This window comes from Macrotis lagotis, chromosome 1 (assembly GCF_037893015.1).
Source record: "Macrotis lagotis isolate mMagLag1 chromosome 1, bilby.v1.9.chrom.fasta, whole genome shotgun sequence".
Taxonomy (NCBI): Eukaryota; Metazoa; Chordata; class Mammalia; order Peramelemorphia; family Peramelidae; genus Macrotis; species Macrotis lagotis.
The window spans coordinates 147,013,436-147,031,980 of record NC_133658.1 but is presented as its reverse complement, the minus strand read 5'-3'; the positions used below and the strand labels follow the sequence as shown (position 1 = coordinate 147,031,980).

The 18,545-nt window shown below is 37.3% G+C and overlaps 1 protein-coding gene across 6 annotated transcripts in view; it reads right to left on the bottom strand.

Moving 5' to 3' along the window:
- Window positions 1–18,545, bottom strand: part of PSD3 (pleckstrin and Sec7 domain containing 3) — a 765,972-nt gene that overhangs the window by 412,153 nt on the left and 335,274 nt on the right. For all 6 annotated transcript variants that reach the window (XM_074209082.1, XM_074209077.1, XM_074209078.1 and 3 more), the window contains one exon: window positions 777–1,920. In XM_074209082.1, the coding sequence (XP_074065183.1) occupies window positions 777–1,920 (1,144 nt within the window). The remainder of the gene's footprint in view (window positions 1–776; window positions 1,921–18,545) is intronic.

The window sequence follows — 18,545 nt, the reverse complement described above, 5'->3', positions numbered from 1 at the left end:
TATAGGAAACAGGACTACTGGTGATGATCTGGAATCAGTGGGAGGCCTTGGCCCTCTAGATATGGTACCTGCCATGTAACTGAGGCACCATGGTGAAGCAACAATATGGTGAGATCAATTAAGTGTAAGGGTCCAAGTCTGTGATCTCTGCCACTAGAGGAGGTCAAATTTGCTGAATCACTTGATTTTGGAGTTTGGAATTAGAAGGTGATGCAATAGGCTATCTGCACTAAGGACAGAAATAAGATGGCAAGCCATCAGGTAGTCTAAAGAGATGTGAATCCCCATCAGAAAAAGAAACAGGTTAAAGTTTCTGAGACTGGCTGCTGCACTTAAGAGTGAGAGGGAGGAATGGAAGGAGGAAAGGAAGGAGGCATAAGAAGGAAGGAAGGAGAGAAAGAAGAGAAAGAAAAGAAAGAAAAAGAAGAGAAAGAGACAATGAAGAAAAGAGAAAGGAAGGAAATAAAAAAGAGCAAAGAAAGAAAAAGAGAAGAGAAAGACAAAGGCGAGAAGAAAAAAGAACTATCAATAGGGAAAGAAAGACTGAAATAAAGTTGAAAGGGAAGTGGAAAGATGGAAGCTCTTTCCAATATTTTAGAAACTAAATTCCAATAGGCAGAGCATGAATTAGAAGGAAATCTATTACACAGTGATAATAGGATTTCATAGTAGTAGCAAACTGAATTTGTAACCCTAAAACAAAACACAGACCTACCTTTTCCATAGTGAACACTCTTACTCATAAATTCAAGGACAAGATTAAGATGTGACCTCACCTTTCCACTTCCCTCTCTGGCACAGATTTCTTCTCAGGATGTTGTTCATTTTCCTTCAAAAATACTTCATCTTCTCCACCTTCTACAAACAATCCTGGAGAAAATGTCCCTGATCTAGTTCCAAGCCTTTCTGAAGAATCTTTCCAAGGTTCATCCCAAACACCCTCCGTCAACTGGACTGAATGAGAGAAAGTCACAGATGGAATGGGATGGTTTGACCCTTTGGAAGACTCTTTGCTTTTGGAAAAGGCTGTCCTTTCCACAGATGCCTCCACATCTGCTGAAGAATGTCTCATTTCTTCCTCCTCTCCCCCTGTCCAAAGAATCTCTACTCCTTGAAATCCTACGTGTTTGATCCTGCCAGAGCGACCTGTCGAACTTCCCTGCTCTACAGCTGACCTGTAGACTGTACCTTGATCAGATCCCAGAGGCTTCCTTCCCGAGTCTGATCGTTTTCCCCCCTTAAAGTTAATGGTGCCCTCTACTTTATGGGCCACTGCTGGTTGTTCCACAGAGGTCTTTTGGCAGATCACCTCCTGCCTTCTGGCAGTCTCTTTCTTCCCATCATTTGTGATTTGGGACAACACTGGCTGGGTTTCCCCAGTTAATAAGGCAGTCAAATCCTTTTCAATACTCAAATAAAAATTGTCCTCAGTTATTAATTCAGCTGGAAGAGGTATTTCTGGTGGCTTTTCTTGGCCAGCGGTAGCTGGTCTGTTGGCTCCTCGTGCTTCCCGGCGGGTGGCATTCAACCTTTTTTCCATTCGCCGAGCTGATGAAATAGAAATCACATCTCCTTCTAGTACCTTTGGTGCTTGCAGTTCTCCTGAAGCCATGCTAGTTTCCTCACTATTTGGTGCTGGGGCCAGGGAACCAATAGGTGGTGGCAAATTTGGATCTTTAAGATGGCTATGTGAGGATGATCGCCCCTCATGATTCAGTTCTTCTAAAGTTGGGCTGTTGAGACCCAATTGGGGGCCAACCAAGAGCTGACCCCGCTCCCGCCCCTGTGCACAACACTGTTGACTCTCTGCTTCAAATTCAAGTGAAGCTCTGAGGACTTCTCCCCTTTCTTCCATGGTCCCATATTCTGTAAATTCATTGGTGATATTGGGTGGGAGTAAAGTGCTTCCTCCATGATCACCTATGGGGAAAAAAAAAGGTCTCATGACTTATTTTGAAGGGAAAAAAAATCAAATTCTACCACTTATTTAGTACCCTCCCCTCCAACATGCACAGTGGTGACACACTAAAAATTCTTGATTTGCTATTTCAATATATTTTATTTCCCATTGCATAAACTTGCCAGTGGCACCCTCTACCTTCTCCAAGATGAGTTCAATCCCAAGAAGGTTTTTAGTATAATCATTCAATAATAATAACTAAGATTTATAAATTGTTTCATAGCATATGAGGTACTCCATTTAAAATACTCCAGGGAGGCAGAGTCCAAGCATTATTAAGCCCATTTTATAGATGAAGAAATAAGAGCCTTACTACAGGTTCAAAAGTCTTATTCAAATCTTACTCCTGAAAGTGCCCCTTCAGATAAAGATGTTTGTCTGTCTGTCTGTTTGTCTGTGTGTGTGTATGTATGTATGTATATGCTCCATAAATTCTAAGATCAATGGCATTTACATTCTCCCCACCTCTCCCATCTAAATTTATGGCCTTTCAAATATTTAGCCCACAGAATATTTGTAGGATTAACTAAATTGTTCATTATCACATTCTACATAGAAGAGCCTAATTCAACTTACAACCGTTATAAAGCATCCAATGTAACCAAAGTCCCAAAGGAAAGGGGAAATCTATTTAACAAATATTGCCTCTATCAGAACTCTCCAATTATTATATAGAGAAAAATAACCTTTCAAAAATTTTATGAGATAATGAATAAATCCAAGATGTCAACCAACTTGGAAGCATTGAGGGGTACATTTCTGTATATTTCTAGAGTCCAAACTGAACAAGATAACCTGGTCAATTTGGAAAAAATTGTTAAAGAGGATTCTTGCAATTAAATTTTAAGGGCACTTGACTTCAGTTGAGTAAGGGAGCTAATACTTACCTTAAAAAACTTTTCAAAAACTACAATAGAGTTGAGAGTTAGTCCTGACTGACAAAGCAGCTTGTTATTAGCATGTGTCACATTTCTGGTCCTTCAAATATGTGAAAATGCCTGGGTATTAACTAGATATACCTCTTCCTGCCCATCTGAGCAGACTTTGGTTAAAGGCAGGTAAGACATAGGGTTAAGGGTCAATTGGTTTTTATCTATTCCACTGTTACAGGCTATTCTGGAAAGGGGAGAGAAAGAGACAGAGAGACAGAGAAACAGAGAGAAAAGGAGGAGGAGAAAGAGGAAGAGGAGGTGAATGAGGAGGAGAAGGAGGAAGGGGAGAGAAAGAGACAAAGGAAAAAAGAAAAAGAGAAATTAAGAAAAGGGAGAGAGGGAGAAAATAGAGAAACAAAGAAAAAATGAATAAATAAATGACTAGATTATCAAATAAGCAAGTATGGATCACTCCATCTTCATTTACTTGTATAAGAGCACCTTAGAAAGGGTAAATAATTAATTAGCCTCTTCTTCCAAAGGAAAGCAAATTATTTTGGGGATAAATCTGAAAAAAATTATTAAATGTCCAATAGTTTTTCCCCATATTTCAGCCATCTCAAGTTTGCCTTCTGGCTAGAAGCTTCAGTTATGGAAGAAGTAGCTGCAGTTTATAATGAGGCCTTTTCCTCTTCCATCTGTCTGAAATCTTTGCCTCCCTGGTGGCCACAGGTCAAGACAGTTTGACAGCAACTGTTGTTCGAGTCTCTATACCCACAAAGTATGTGAATAGGTAGTTGTTGGGAATTATTGAGATAAGGAATAAGAAGGGAAATAAAGAACAAATCTCTCAGGGACAGCATGCAGGAAGAAAAAAAAATCACTAACAATTAAGGAAATAGGTTTGTGTACTCCTAGAGAAGAGCTACTAATCACGATCTCCCTTATCTAACTCTGTGAGATGGCACAGCAGACAGTGTTAGACACAGAGTCAGAAAGACCTGAGTTCAACGCTAGCCTCAGACATTTATAAAATTGAGTGACCCTAGGTCACACAGTTGCTGTCTGCCTGAGTTTCCTCATCTGTTAAAATGGGGATAATAATAACATAAATCTTACCAGGCTGTTGTGAGGATCAAATGAGATAAAACATATAAGATGCACTTCGCAAACTTTGAAGTATGATATAAATGTGTACAAATAAAAATATAAATATTTATATACTTAATAAATATAAATGCTATGTAATACATATCAGCTATTACTCTCATAATCATTATAATTATTAGCATTCTTTATCAATTTTTAAGATTTTTCAAAATCTTAAAAATAGAAGCTAGAGTTCTCAGTGCAAAATACTACTATAGGACACTTTCATGTCCAAGAGTAAACATTAAATAATGCCTTTTGACACCATTTTATATAGATTGCTACTTGATTCAAGAAGTTTCAATGTATTTAACCAAGTGTGATAACAAAATTGGGTTTGGAATCAGGAAGGCTCATCTTCAAAGTTCAAATGTAACCTCAGACATACTATCTCAGTTTCTTACTGCCTCAGTTTCTTCATCTGAAAAATAGCAAACCACTCCAATATCTTTGCCAAGGAAACTTCAAATGTGGTAATAAAGAGTCAGTCTTGACTAAACAAAAACAATCAACAATATGGGTTCTGTCGAATCACTGAACTTTTTATCATTATAACAATAATGAGAGTATTCCTATGTTTTAAAAATCATTTTCCTCAATACAAAGCAGGTTTTATATTCAGATGACCTCATCCTTCCTGATCTAAACTTCTCAAGGAAAAAACTATACTGGTAGAACAATGCATTGGATATCAATAAATGTTATTTATATGAATAAATGGTCTCATTTTCAGACATTTTGCTGAGGAATACATACAACAGAAAATCCAGATCTTGACCAAAGTGGGGGTGGGGGGTGCAACAACTAGCCAGGGATTATCAATGGTACTAAACTGAAGAGAATAAATAGGAAATTGAAAAAGGACTTCCTCAGATCATTGAGCCACATTTGAAGGAGTCCACTGGGTCAAAACTATTTCATAATAATACTAATGTTTTAATTTATAGCATGCTAAATATGACTAGTTATATATAACCCACCACAGGGCTGCTAGGTGGCACAGTATCAGTCCTGGAGACAGGAGACTCCTATTTCAGAGTTCAAATCTGGTCTCAGACATTTACAAGTTGTGTGACCATTGGCAAGTCACTTAACTTGTTTGCCTCAGTTTCCTCATCTGTAAAATGAGGTGGAGAATGAAATGGAAAATCATTCTACTATCCTTGTCACGTAAATACCAAATGGGGTCACAAAGAGTTAAACATGATTGAAAAGTAACTGAATAACAAAAATCCACCTAAAAACGCACTTTGAGAAAGTCTTCCATAATTTTTTAAAAATGTTAGAGGCAGCCAAATGGTACAATGAGTAAAGAACCAGCCCTGAAATGAGAAGGACCAGAGTTCAAATCTGAACTCAGACACACTAGTTGTGTGACCCCAGGCAAGTCATTTAACCCCAAAACTGCCTAAAACAAATGTGAAGCAGTCCTCAGACCAAAAGGCTTGAGAAACATTAATCTAGCAGAATCCCTTCCTTACTAAGAAGGAGGAGGAAAAGAGGAGAAGAAGGAGGAAGAGGAGTAGGAGGAAAAGAAGAAGAAGATGATGAAGAATTGTACAGCTTTAATGAAGCTAACTGAATTAGAGAGCTTGAAGGGTTACAAAATATATTTCATTTACTACTCTAGAAAGCAGGTACAATAAGTATTCTTTGCTTACAATAAGTATTATTATTATTGCTTACAATAAGTATTAAAATTACAAATTGCTTACAATAAGTATTATTAATTCCTATTTTACAGATGAGAAAGCTAAGTTTCAAAGAGGTTATATGACTTGTTCAGGGCCAAGTCACCCCCTACCTTCATCCTTCTTCCCAGGGATTCTAATCCATAATATGCCTAACTCTTAAGTCCCAAGTTTTTTATATTACATCTTGTTGTCTACATGATTTCTGACTAGAGAGGGCAGCAATATAGCTCCTTGGTTTTCCATACACAAAAGTTTATATCAGGAGGGCTGTCACACAACAACACATCTCCTCATAACTATTTAAGAAGCTTTCAGACAAACTTCAGAAAAGCCTAGAAAGACTTGCCATGAATGGATGCTCAGTGAAGTGAACAGAACCAGAAGAATATTAAAAACATTAACAGCAACAGTGTATGTTGATCAACTGTAATGGACTTGTTCATCTCAGTAGTACAATGATCAAAGTCAATTCTAAAAGACTTGTGATGGAAAATATATCATCCACATCCAGAGAAGAAACTAGGGAGTCTGAATGAAGACCAAAGTAAATTGTTTTCAATTTTTTAAATTTGTTTTGTTTTTATCCTTTCATTGTTTTTCACTTTTTGTTCTGATTTTTCTTTCACAAGAAGATTAATATGAAAATGTTTAGCATAGTTACACATGTATAAACTATATTAGATTCCTCTCTGTCTAGGGGAGGAGGGAAGAAAAGGAGGGAGGGAGAAAAAATGTACAAATCAAAACCTTACCAAAAAAAAATGATTGTTGAAAACAATCTTTACACATAGTTGGAAATAATTTTTTAAACATAGATTACACGGATAAAGGTAGGAGGATAAGGTAGAGAAAGAAAAATAATTGCTTTTTAGAGACTCTAGAATATCCATTATTCTAAATTCCCAGAACTAAGAGGAACAGCTGTACAGTTTTTAATCTGTGTACATATATAAGGAATAATTTTCAGAACCTAAAAACTGTTCCCTACCCCCCATTCTTTTCCCTCACTGATCTTCCTACGCTTATACTACCTTCAAAAGATGTGATGAATAGTGTGTGGTTTGCTGCAGCTCAGGAGGGAAGAGGAGGCAGCTTTTCATACACTAGCTTTGAAAAGGAAGACAGTTAACAACAATGGAAATCTCTCTTCCTAGTGTGGTAGACTGAAATTTTTCATTTGATATCAGGTCATATTTTTAACAAATTTTATCACCTTCTAGTTCTCAGGCAATTTTATTATCCCAAGCTGTTCAAAGATATAATTATTCTTCTTCCAAAAATCCAATAATAAAAATGGCTGGGGGTGAGGGGGATCAGAAATTCTAAAGTTCTTTTTTATGCCTCACCTTTCTGGGCCACAATATACAGCAAAATATGGTGTTTATTCCCTAGGGGGAATACCAACTCTGATTTTACCATAATATGATTATTTCTTCCTTAAAATAAAATATATAGCCTCCAAAGATGCTTACATTAACATATTTTCCTTTGCCCAGAAAGCTTAATAATGTGTCTAATAGAATCTTAATAATGTCACTAGACAGAAAGGTAGATGGTGGTTGACAAGGATCACACCAAGGGTCTTTCTCTTGTGTACTCTTGAGTCTGATTAAACTTCAGTTTTTTGGCTATTCTATTCCACTTTCCCAAGGGCCCTTGGGAGAGGCAGCAGTGGGTAGCCAGCTGCTACCACCACACTGACAGACTCTGAAGGCTACTGCTCTCAGTCATTTATATAGCACACAGTTCTTCACCACTTTCCAAGTCAAAGACATATGATGATAGAGTGTCTATAGCTACCAATACTTCCCAAGCTTTTACTGGTCAAGAACAACAAGGTGTGGAAAGGGCAGGATCTACATAGATGGCAGGAAGAATCTCACTGATGAGCTCACAGATTGACTGGAATAACAAAAATCAAGGTATAGATGATCTTTACAATTCTTTTCAGCTTTAAATTCTGGGTTCTTCCAAATTTTTGTCTTTCTCTAGCATACAGTAGGGCTCATAATATATCTTTCTCGAATGAATAAATTACAAAATTTTCAACAAGTATTTGTTTAATGAAAAAGGTAAATATATTTAGCATGCTATAAATCAACTGAATTATCCCAATCCTCATCCCAAAAACAATTCATAGAATCATAGTCTTTCTATCATATCTGGAAGGAAGTCACAAACTAAGCTAACCACGTCATTCTGGAGAGAAGAAAATAGAGATCCAGACTAATTTTTCCAGTTCTTACTTTCTATTTTCTCTGAACTCAGAATAGTTTACATTTTCCTCTAATCTTTTCCCTGGAACTATCCAATGTAAGAATTCTCTTAGTAACTGTGCTCTGTTCCTCTTCTGACCTGTCACTTACCCTAAGTAATGACAATAGAAGAAACATCCTAAATAAAACACTTGAATTGACAAGTGATAAGAAGCGATCTGCCACTGAGCATCTTGGGAAGCCCTAAGTCTCTGATAACAGTTCCACTGCTTCCTAATAACTTTAAAGGAGAGAGAAGTCAGAGATGACTCCTAAGATTTCACTTCTTAGTATGTGGGGGGGAAATCAGTGGTCCCACTACCAGAAAAGGGGAAATCAGGAGGCAAAGGGTGAAGGGAAAGATAACTAAAGCAAAAATGATAAGTTCAGTTTTATGGTTTTATATGTGTGAGGACTAAGGCACTAGAAAAGCACTAGAGCTATACAGATGGAGAACTCTAGCACAACTAGAAAAGGGGGATTATTCCTCAAAAGAGGAAACATAGCTAGAGATGAAGATTCGGGACTCATTCACAAAGGCATAATCAATCAGTCAAGTCACAACAGTGAATAAGCTCACCAAAAGAAAAATATGTAAAAAGAGATGAAAAAAAAGGTCCAGGTCAGAGAGTGTGAGAGATTTGGACACCAAAGATATAAAATAAAGAAGAAAAAAGGAGACAGAGAAATAGAAAGGTAAGAATAATACAGTACCATAGAGCCCAAAGGAGAAGAGAGAACAATGATGAATAAAACAGGATATTTTTTCCGATTCAGTCTCCTTTAAAAAAGGGAAAAAATCTGTTCAAAAGAAGACAACAAAATAACAAATGTCATCATGGAATGACTTTTGTGGAGAATGTGGAAAGTAAGATATTCATTTGCTGTGAGAATTGGACTAGTCCTTCAAAGTCTAAGAAAGCCCTAATAGCTCTCAGGTCCTGAATAGAGAATGCAATATAGTTGAGTGACTGTGTTCCTATCAGACCCTAGAACAGGGTCCATCTTTTTTTTTTCCTTTTCTTTTTATTTAAAGCAATAGAATGTTTATTAAAGATATTATTTGAGTTTTACAGTTTTCCCCCAATCTTGCTTCCCTCCCCCCACCCCCACCCCACAGATAGCACTCTCTCAGTCTTTACTTTGTTTCCATGTTGTACCTCGATCCAAATTGGATGTGATGAGAGAGAAATCGTATCCTTAAAGAGAATAGAATTCTCAGGGGTAACCAGATCAAACCATAAGACATCTGGGGTTTTTTTTCCTAATTAAAGGGAATAGTCCTTGTACTTTGTTCAAACTCCACAGCTCCTTATCTGGATACAGATGGTATTCTCCTTTGCAGACAGCCAAAAATTGTTCCCAATTGTTGCGCTGATGGAATGAGCAAGTCCTTCAAGGCTGAACATCACTCCCATGTTGCTGTTAGGGTGTACAGTGTTTTTCTGGTTCTGCTCATCTCACTCAGCATCAGTTCATGCAAATCCCTCCAGGTTTCCCTGAAATCCCGTCCCTCCTGGTTTCTAATAGACATGACATACATATACCACAGTTTGCTAAACCATTCCTCAGTTGAAGGACATTTACTGGATTTCCAATTCTTTGCCACCACAAACAGGGCTGCTATAAATATTTTTGTACAAGTAATGTTTTTACCCTTTTTCCTCATCTCTTCAGGGTATAGACCCAGTAGTGGTATTGATGGGTCAAAGGGCATGCACATTTTTGTTGCCCTTTGGGCATAGTTCCAAATAGCTCTAAAGAAGGGTTGGATGAGTTCACAGCTCCACCAACAGTGTAATAGTGTCCCAGATTTCCCACATCCCTTCCAACAATGATCATTATCCTTCCTGGTCATACTGGCCAATCTGAGAGGCATGAGGTAGCACCTCAACGAAGCTTTAATTTGCATTTCTCTAATAATTAATGATTTAGAGCATTTTTTTCATATGGCTATGGATTGCTTTGATCTCCTTATCTGTAAATTGCCTTTGCATATCCTTTGACCATTTGTCAATTGGGGAATGGCTTTTTGTTTTAAAAATATGACTCAGTTCTCTGTATATTTTAGAAATGAGTCCTTTGTCAGAATCATTAGTTGTAAAGATTGTTTCCCAATTTACTACTTTTCTTTTGATTTTGATTACATTGGTTTTATCTGTGCAAAAACTTTTAGAACAGGATCCATCTACCTAAGAATTACTCTATATGTGTAATTTTTATATTGTAATAATAATAATAACAACAACTAGCATTTATATAACACTCTAAGTTTTGCGAAGTGCTTTACAAAAGAATTAATACATTGGATCCTGCCAATAATCCTGAGAGGTAGTGTTTGTTATTATCCCCATTTTACAGATGGGAAAACTGAGGCTGGGGTGATAAGGCCAGGGTCACCAAGTCATAAAGTTTCTTAGGCAGGATCAAATTCAGTCTTCCTGACTCTAAGTCCTATACTCTATCCACTGTACCACCTAATTAATTAAATAGATAACTTCAGAGCTTATAAACAATTTTATTTGCATATTCCAATTATCAGATCAACCAATCAATTATCAAAAATTAATCAAGTTCCAGTATTCAAGATTCCAGAAGGGTTAAGGTCTGCTTTACACACAGAAATAATGGCTTTGATCTACAACTGGAGGCCAAAAATCCCAAGAAAGGCCATGTCACATACATTTTACAAACTCTGAAAAGCAACATTCCTTAACCATGAATTCATCCACTTCCCCCCCCCCCCCCAAGGATTTCTTGTTCCTTGTTAGTCAACTTCAAGGTAATCATAGCCCCCTGGCAGAGTCCAAACATGCCTTCTGAACTAGACCCATCCACTTCCCAGCTAGCATTTAACCTTCTCTTCCCACCAAAAGATCTCACAACTATTCTGACCCGAGTATGTCCTCCAATTCAATTCATGGATAAATGAGCTAGGCTCCAAGAGGGCTCAGAATTGCCTCCACTGGGTGTGACATTGCCCCCTTTATTCTACACATTGAGCTCTCTCACAATGAATGACTATGCTTGGATAATAAATCCACAATGAGCTACAGCAACTATAAATGCAAACTTTACTATTATTAAAGGATGAATGTTAACAATGGGTATAAAAAAACAAACAAGGGGAAAAGTCTTTTTAAAAACCCTTTAAGAAAGAAAAACAGGGAGGTAAGTTTTAAATATGATGTTATAGTTTATTTAAGTTAATTCCCTACCATTATTCATTTTGATAAAGTTCATATGAATGAGTTAATGAAGAATAAACATGTACATTCACCTTGATGAGACATATTGGGAAGTACAGTAAAAGTATATAATTTATTCTATAACTATTCAATTCACTGGGGCACATTTCAATCAGCTCTCTTATCCACTCTCTTATCCAAATTTCTTCCAAATTTCACCTGAAGTAAATGCAAGTATTTTCTTAATGTGATCTTCATGGGATCATTCACCAAATGCTTCTCATGAGAAGGAAGGAACTGAGATTGCACCTTTGATGTCAGAGAGTTCCAAAATTAAATTCTTAAATTTCTGACTGACAGTGCAAGATCAAATTGGTATGTACAGTTCCCTCCTAATGACAGAGATATTGGTTCAGTGTTAATGAGAATTCAGCATCCACAACAGAGACAGAGGAACTATCCTCTTGGGCTACAATTTCATATCCAGTAGGAAATGAGATAAAACACATTCATTTTTAAAAGCAAATATGAAGAGCAAGCCAGGCAGAGATGATATTTCAAATGCATTTCAACCAAGATGAGTAACAGGAACTGTCATCGTAAATAAGGTTGATAAATGTTACATTGTCTAAAGGTTCAAAACTTCCCCTACAGGTTCCATGATTTCGTTGTTGCTTAGGCTGAATCTGTGATTTCTGGGATATAGGGAACTTGTATTTTGGAAACATTTTCCACAAAGATCTTCAAATCTCTCTGTAACTTAGAGACTTGGAGAGATGTTGGAGGTACTGAAAGGTTAATAGTTGCAAGTAATCACAAAACTAATTCAGGTCCAAAACAAGTCTTGAAACTAGCTCTTCAGGGCTGAGCTAAAATGGCAGTGTGAGGGCAGCATTTCCCAGGAACTCCTTCCCCCCAAAAAACTCCAAACGCCAACAAATTATGACTAGTCAAAATTTAGAGAGAGGCAGAACCCACAGAAAGACTGAGTGATACATTTTCCCAGTCAAAGATAACTTAGAAGTTCCACAAGAAAAGTGTGTTTCACCAGGACCAGGAGCTGGAAAAAGCCCCGGTTGCAGCACAGCCCCAGAACAGCTGAAGGGGCAGGGAGAGAATTCTGCTACACCAGAATGAGTGTGGAGTGAGGGAACACCATGGCAAGAATCTGGAGAGGGCAGTCTACAACCCCAGAGCACAGCCCACAGAGGGTAATCAGAGAAGAATGCAGAAATTTCTCTGCTCTCCCTAGGGGCAGGACTCTGCTGTTTGCAAACACTCAGATCTGGATTGCAGTTTGGGCTTCCATGCTAGGTAGCCAAGCAGGATCCTCCTTGCAGCTCCAGGGCAGAGGGAAGTGTGGTGATCATCTACACACCAAAGCACAGGCAAAAGAACATAAGACCTTGGAGGAATAAAGGTCCCAGTGGGGTATACCCCCCCCCCAAAACCCAAAGCCTTGGAAGTGCTGTAAATTAGTTTTGGGCTGAGGAAATGAGTAAACAACAGAAAAAAGAAGTATCTGAGCATAGAAAATTACTTTGATCCCATGGAAGATCAAAACACACTCAGATGGCAACAAAATCAAAGCTTCTGTATCCAAAACCTCCAAGAGAAATAGAAAATGGGCTCAGACTATGAATGAGCTCAAAAAAGACTTTGAAAAGCAATTAAGGGAGGTGGACGAAAAATTGGGAGGAGACATGAGAGCAATGCAGAAAAATCATGAAAACCAAATCAACAGCTTGGTGAAAGAAATACATAAAAAACTAAGAAAATAATATGTTAAAAAGCAGTTTAGGCCTAATGCAAAAATCAAAATAAAAGGCATAGGAGGAGAAGAATGCCTCAAAAAGCAAAACTGTCCAGCTGGAAAAGGAGATAAAAAAGCTCTCTGAAGAAAAATAACTCCTTCAAATGCGGAATGGAACTAAAGGAAGCTGATGACTTTGTAAGAAATCAGAAAGAAATAAAATTCTTCCAAAAAAGCCAAAAATTAGGAGAAAATGTGAACTATCTCATTGGAAAAACAAGCAACCTCAAAAACAGATCCAGAAGAAATAATTTAAAAATTATTGGACTATCTGAAAGCCACAATCAGGAAAAGAGCCTCGACTTCATTTTCCAAGAAATAATACAGCAAAATTACCCTGAGATCCTAGAAGCAGAAGGTAAAATAGAAATTGACAGAATTCACCAGGCACCTCCTGAAAGAGATCCCAAAAGAAAAATTTCCAGGAATATTACAGCCAAATTCTCAAACTCCCAAGTCAAAGAGAAAATACTAAATGCCAGAAACAAACAATTCAACTACAGAGGTTCCATAGTTAGGATTACACAGGATCTGGCAGCATCTACATTAAGGGCTCATAAGGATTGGAATATGATATTCCGGAAGGCAAAAGATCTTGGTTTACAACCTAGAATCAACTGCCCAGCAAAACTGAACATCCTCTTTCAGGGGGAAAGATGAACTTTCAATGAAACAGGGGGCTTTCAAACTTTCCCACTAAAACAGCCAGAGCTGAACAGGAAGTCTGATCTCCAAGTACAGGACTCTGGTTAATCATAGACAGGGTGGACAAGAAGGATAACTTTGAGGAACTTAATGACATTGAACTGCTTGTATTCCTGCATGGGAAGAAGATATTGATAACTCATATAAATGTTCTCATTTATAGGAGCTGTTAGAAGGAGCATATATAGACAGGACACAGGAAGGAGCAGAATATAATGGTATAATATAGTAAAAAGATGGAGTCAATGGGTAATAAAGGAAAGTACTGGGAGGAAAGGGAAAAGAGATGAAGGAGAAGCTAAGAAATTTCACATAAGAGTCAAGAAAAAGCTTTGTAAATGGAGTGGAAAGAGGAAAGGCAAGGGGGGAATGAGTGAGCCTTCATTCACATCAGAAATGGCTCAGAGAGGAAATAACAGACATACTTAATAGGATGAGGAAATCTATCTTATCCTAGAGAAAAATGAGAAGAAAGGATTGGATAAGGGAGAATGAGGGGAGGGAAGGGGGGAATAGGTGATAGAAGAGAGAGAAGATTGACGGAGAAGGTACTCAGATACAACACACTTATAGACAGGGCCAGGATGAAAGGAGAGAGAAAATAGAATAAATGAGAGTGGGGATGAACTGTGGGAAAAATATTGAAGCAACTTCTCTGGTAGACTTATGATAAAGAAAGCAACTCACCCCAGAGACAGAGCCATTGGAATCTGAATGCAGACTGAAATACAATTCTCTCTCTCTCTCTCTCTCTATTCCTGAGATTTCTCATCGGGGGGGGGGGGGCTTATGTTTACTCTTATAACAAAATTATTGTAATAATAGTAATAATAAATAAAGTTCACTTGCAAAAAAACTAAAAAAAAAGAAACCAGCTCTTCCTAACTCCAATGCCATCCTTCTATCTCTACCTCATTTAGTTCCTTAATAATCTGATGATATAGGGGGCTCAGAGTCTCTTGTCAGATGGAGAATTCCTCCAAGATGACTCTGCAGGACAATCTGGTGATTCTTTATAAAGCAGTAGAGTAATATATCCAGTATGATAAAGATAACAGAAAATGAGGATGAGTAATGTGAACATAATAGATGAGTAATTTCAGTACTGCAGGCACCTTTATTCTTGAACATCCTCCTCATCCTAATAAAACCATTTTACTTTAGAAAGGATGATAGGAAGAGAAAGGTTATATAGGATATACAAAAATGCCTCTAAACTACATTTTGAATGAAGAGATTTTAGATCCAGCAAAACATAGAAATAAGTCAAAGCAGCTCTTGGCTACAAGCTTTTTAACTTGTACACATGAATGTAGACATTAATTAGAAAAGCCTCCAAGGAAGTGATTAATAATTTTGGCTATACATATAGAATCAGAATCACAGAATCAAAAAAATCTGACAGTTGGAAGGGACCTCAATAGTCATTTAGCCCTACCCATATACTAAAGAAATCCTCATTGGAATATATCCAATAAATAGACATCCAGACTCTTCTTGGACAATTTCAAGGAGAGGGTTAGCCATACTCTCTCAAGGCAGGCTATGCCACTTTTGGATAGCTCAGGTTACTCATACATTTTGTTTTATTCTTATTACCTTGAGCCCAAACTGGTCTCTTTGCTATTTGTATCCACTGCTGCTGATTCTGTTCTCTAGGACCAAACAGGGCAAGAATGATCCTTTCTCCACATGATAGCCTTATAAATAGCTGAATACAGATATCACCCCCCCCAAGATTCTTCTCTTTTGCAAGCTAAACATCCCAATTCCTTCAAACAACATTCATATGCCATGGTCTCAAGACCCTTCACCATCTTGTGTGACCTCCTTAGGGAGATAGGTGGCACAGTGGATAAAGTGCCTGGCCTACAGTAAGGAAAATATGATTTCAAATCAGGACTTAAACTTACTTGCTCTGTGACCCTGGGCAAGTCATTTAATCTTGTTTGCCTCAGTTTCCTCATCTGTCAAATGAGATAAAGAAGAAAATGGCAAACCATTACAGTATCTCTGCCAGGAAAACCCCAAATGGGATCATGAAGACTCAGATCAAAGAGTCAATTGAAACAAATTAACAAATTGACCTTCTCTGTTCTCCAATTAATCAGTGCCTTTCTTAATGAAGGTGCCCAGGTGGAACACAGCACTCAAGATAGGGTTTGATGAAAGCAGATACAATGGTCTATATCACCTCTCTGTCCCCAGAAGCTGTGCCTTTCTTAATGTGATCAAAATTGCTGCCTACCCTTCTCATGTCAAGCTCCTTTTAGGGCTTTGGCCTGTGGCATCTTGTCTGTTAGTTAGCCTTCACATGCAAAAAGTTGAATGTATCATCTTCATACTTAGCTAAGTCATTGATTAAAATATTAAATAGTAAAGAACCCTGAGATACTCCAGTGGAAATCTATTGCCATACTATCATTTAGTTATTGTTAAATTGAGTCTGGACATCTAAACAATTATAAACTTATCTGAGGTATTATCATCTAATCTCTTATGTCTCTACCTTATTCACAAGAATGAGATACTTCATCAAATAGAAACATAATACATGAAATATATAATAAAATATAAACTATATCTAAAACATTCCTTTCATCTAAGTTTAGTTAGTAATCCTTTCAAAAACAGAAATGAGGTTAATTTGGCATGACAATGATGAAGCCATGCTGGCTCTTTGTAATTAATTTTTTCCCTTTCTTGATGCTCTCTAACTACTTCTTTAATGATCCATGCTAGAATTTTCCCAAGAATCAAAGTCAAACTCTTTGTCCTATAATTTTGCAAACTCTATTTTCTCCTCTTTTTTTTAAAATCAGCTCACCATTTGTTCTTTTGCATTCTTACTTCTATTTTCCATGATCTTTAAAATATTATAGAAGTGACTCGTCAATCCCATTGGTCAGTTCCCTCACAATAAGTCTTATGAAGCTTGAATTCAGCAAGAACAAGTAGGTGCTCTCTTGCTGCCTCCTTATTTCTCTAGGCTATCAAGTCCCTGTTAGTCACACCTTGGGCCATCTAAAATACTAATCATTCAGGGCCATTTCTCATCCTGTTCCAATCCCTAGGGAAATGATCCAAGTATACAATTCCCATCAATTCCAGAGGATGCCCAAAGTTCAAAGCATCTCCTCAGCGAAAGCAAGATAAGTGAGATAAGACACAGGTCACTGGTTTGAAATTAATACCTTCAGAATATTGCTGAGCACACACAATTTTCAGAGAAAACTGATAAAATACAAAATTTTGAAAGCTAGGGTTTACCTTGTCTTGAGGGAGAAAACATTTCTTTTCTTTTTTCATACAAATCCTTTTTTCCCCATTTGTCCCCTCTACCTCTCCACTTATTTCACTTTTAGATTTATTTTTTCACATCCATAACTTCTCCTTCTCATGCCTTTTGGTCCCTTATTGATTTTCCCAAATCATAGATCAAGAATATGGAAGTAAAAGAGATTGTAGAGATCATCTACTGTTACCCTTCCATTTTATAGATAAATAAACTAAGACCCAGAGAAATTACAAGACTTGCTTCATTTTCTGATAACATTTTTCTTCCCTTTAACTCACTCATTCCTCAAATATCCTATTCACTCATTTCCTTCAATCCCCTGGATGTCTCCTTTTATACCAATTGTATGGGATGAGGAAATCTGGTGTTTTTTTTTTAAGGAAAAAGCTTTAATAAAAATTTTAATATTTATTAGTCTTATTCTGGAGATGAAGGCAGGGTAAATCTTTTCAGAGTTAAATTGAGCATAGAACTACTAAAATTAACTGGCTTACAAGATCACAGATTTAGACTAGGAAGGAACCACTCATTTTAGAGATGGGGAAACAGAGGTCTGGAAGGTTTAAGTAATTTGCCCAGTAACAAAGTAACAAAGCAGTAGATCTGGGTTTCAAAATCCAGGATCCTTTTCAATTCAGCTTACAACTTACTGTGTCTTAAATTTTGTGAAGCATTTCCATTAATTTTTAAGGCAATATGAGCAGTAAGGTTTCAAAATGCTTGTCAATTCTTCAAAACAACAATGAACTACTTTAGCAGCTAAGGTTTCTTGCTAGCAGCGCTAATCAACCACATCTGTGGGCTTCCCTACACTGCTATCAAGCCAGATGTTGGCTACCATGATCAAGTGAATTTTTCCTAAGTCTCAGCAGATCGACAGCTACATCCAGAAGATTTCCTCTCATTTATAGACTCATGCAACTGTTTAAGATTGAGGTAACTTCTAGAACTCCTGAATTCTTTTACCAAAGATTTAAGTCCAGTTTTCAGAGACAGTAAGATGAAACTCATAAGCAATTATATAATGATCAATCAATAAGCAGTTATATTATGGTTGTTCAGTCATATCTAGTTCGTGACTCCATCTGGGGTTTTATTGGCAAAGATAATGAAGTGGTTTGCAATTTTTTTTTTCTCCAGCTCATTTTATAGATGATGAAATTGAGGCAAACAGAGTTAAATGACCTGCCCAGGGTAAATGTCTGAGGCCAGATTTGAGCTTAGGAAAATAAGTCTTCCTGATTCCCAGACCCTTCATTCTACCTATAGTACCTCCTAGCTTCTCCCCAATAAGCAGATTATGCACCTATCACAATCAATACCTGCTACCATTCATCCAAAAATATATATCAAGATGAGAAAAGAAAGGAATCAAAACACCTGTGAACAGATCCTGATATAAAATTCCTACTCAAGGGCCTGCCTCTGCCTCAACTACCATATTTGCAAATAACATATTGTTTATGACATAGGACATAAGTAACCTTTGTCTCCTGTTAAGGTAGACTAAGCATTACCTGGGGGACTAGAAAGGAAAAGAGTTTAGCTCTTTAAGAGAGAGACTCCTCCCCTATTCCCATCCACCATCACAGCATTATATCGTGCTAAAGC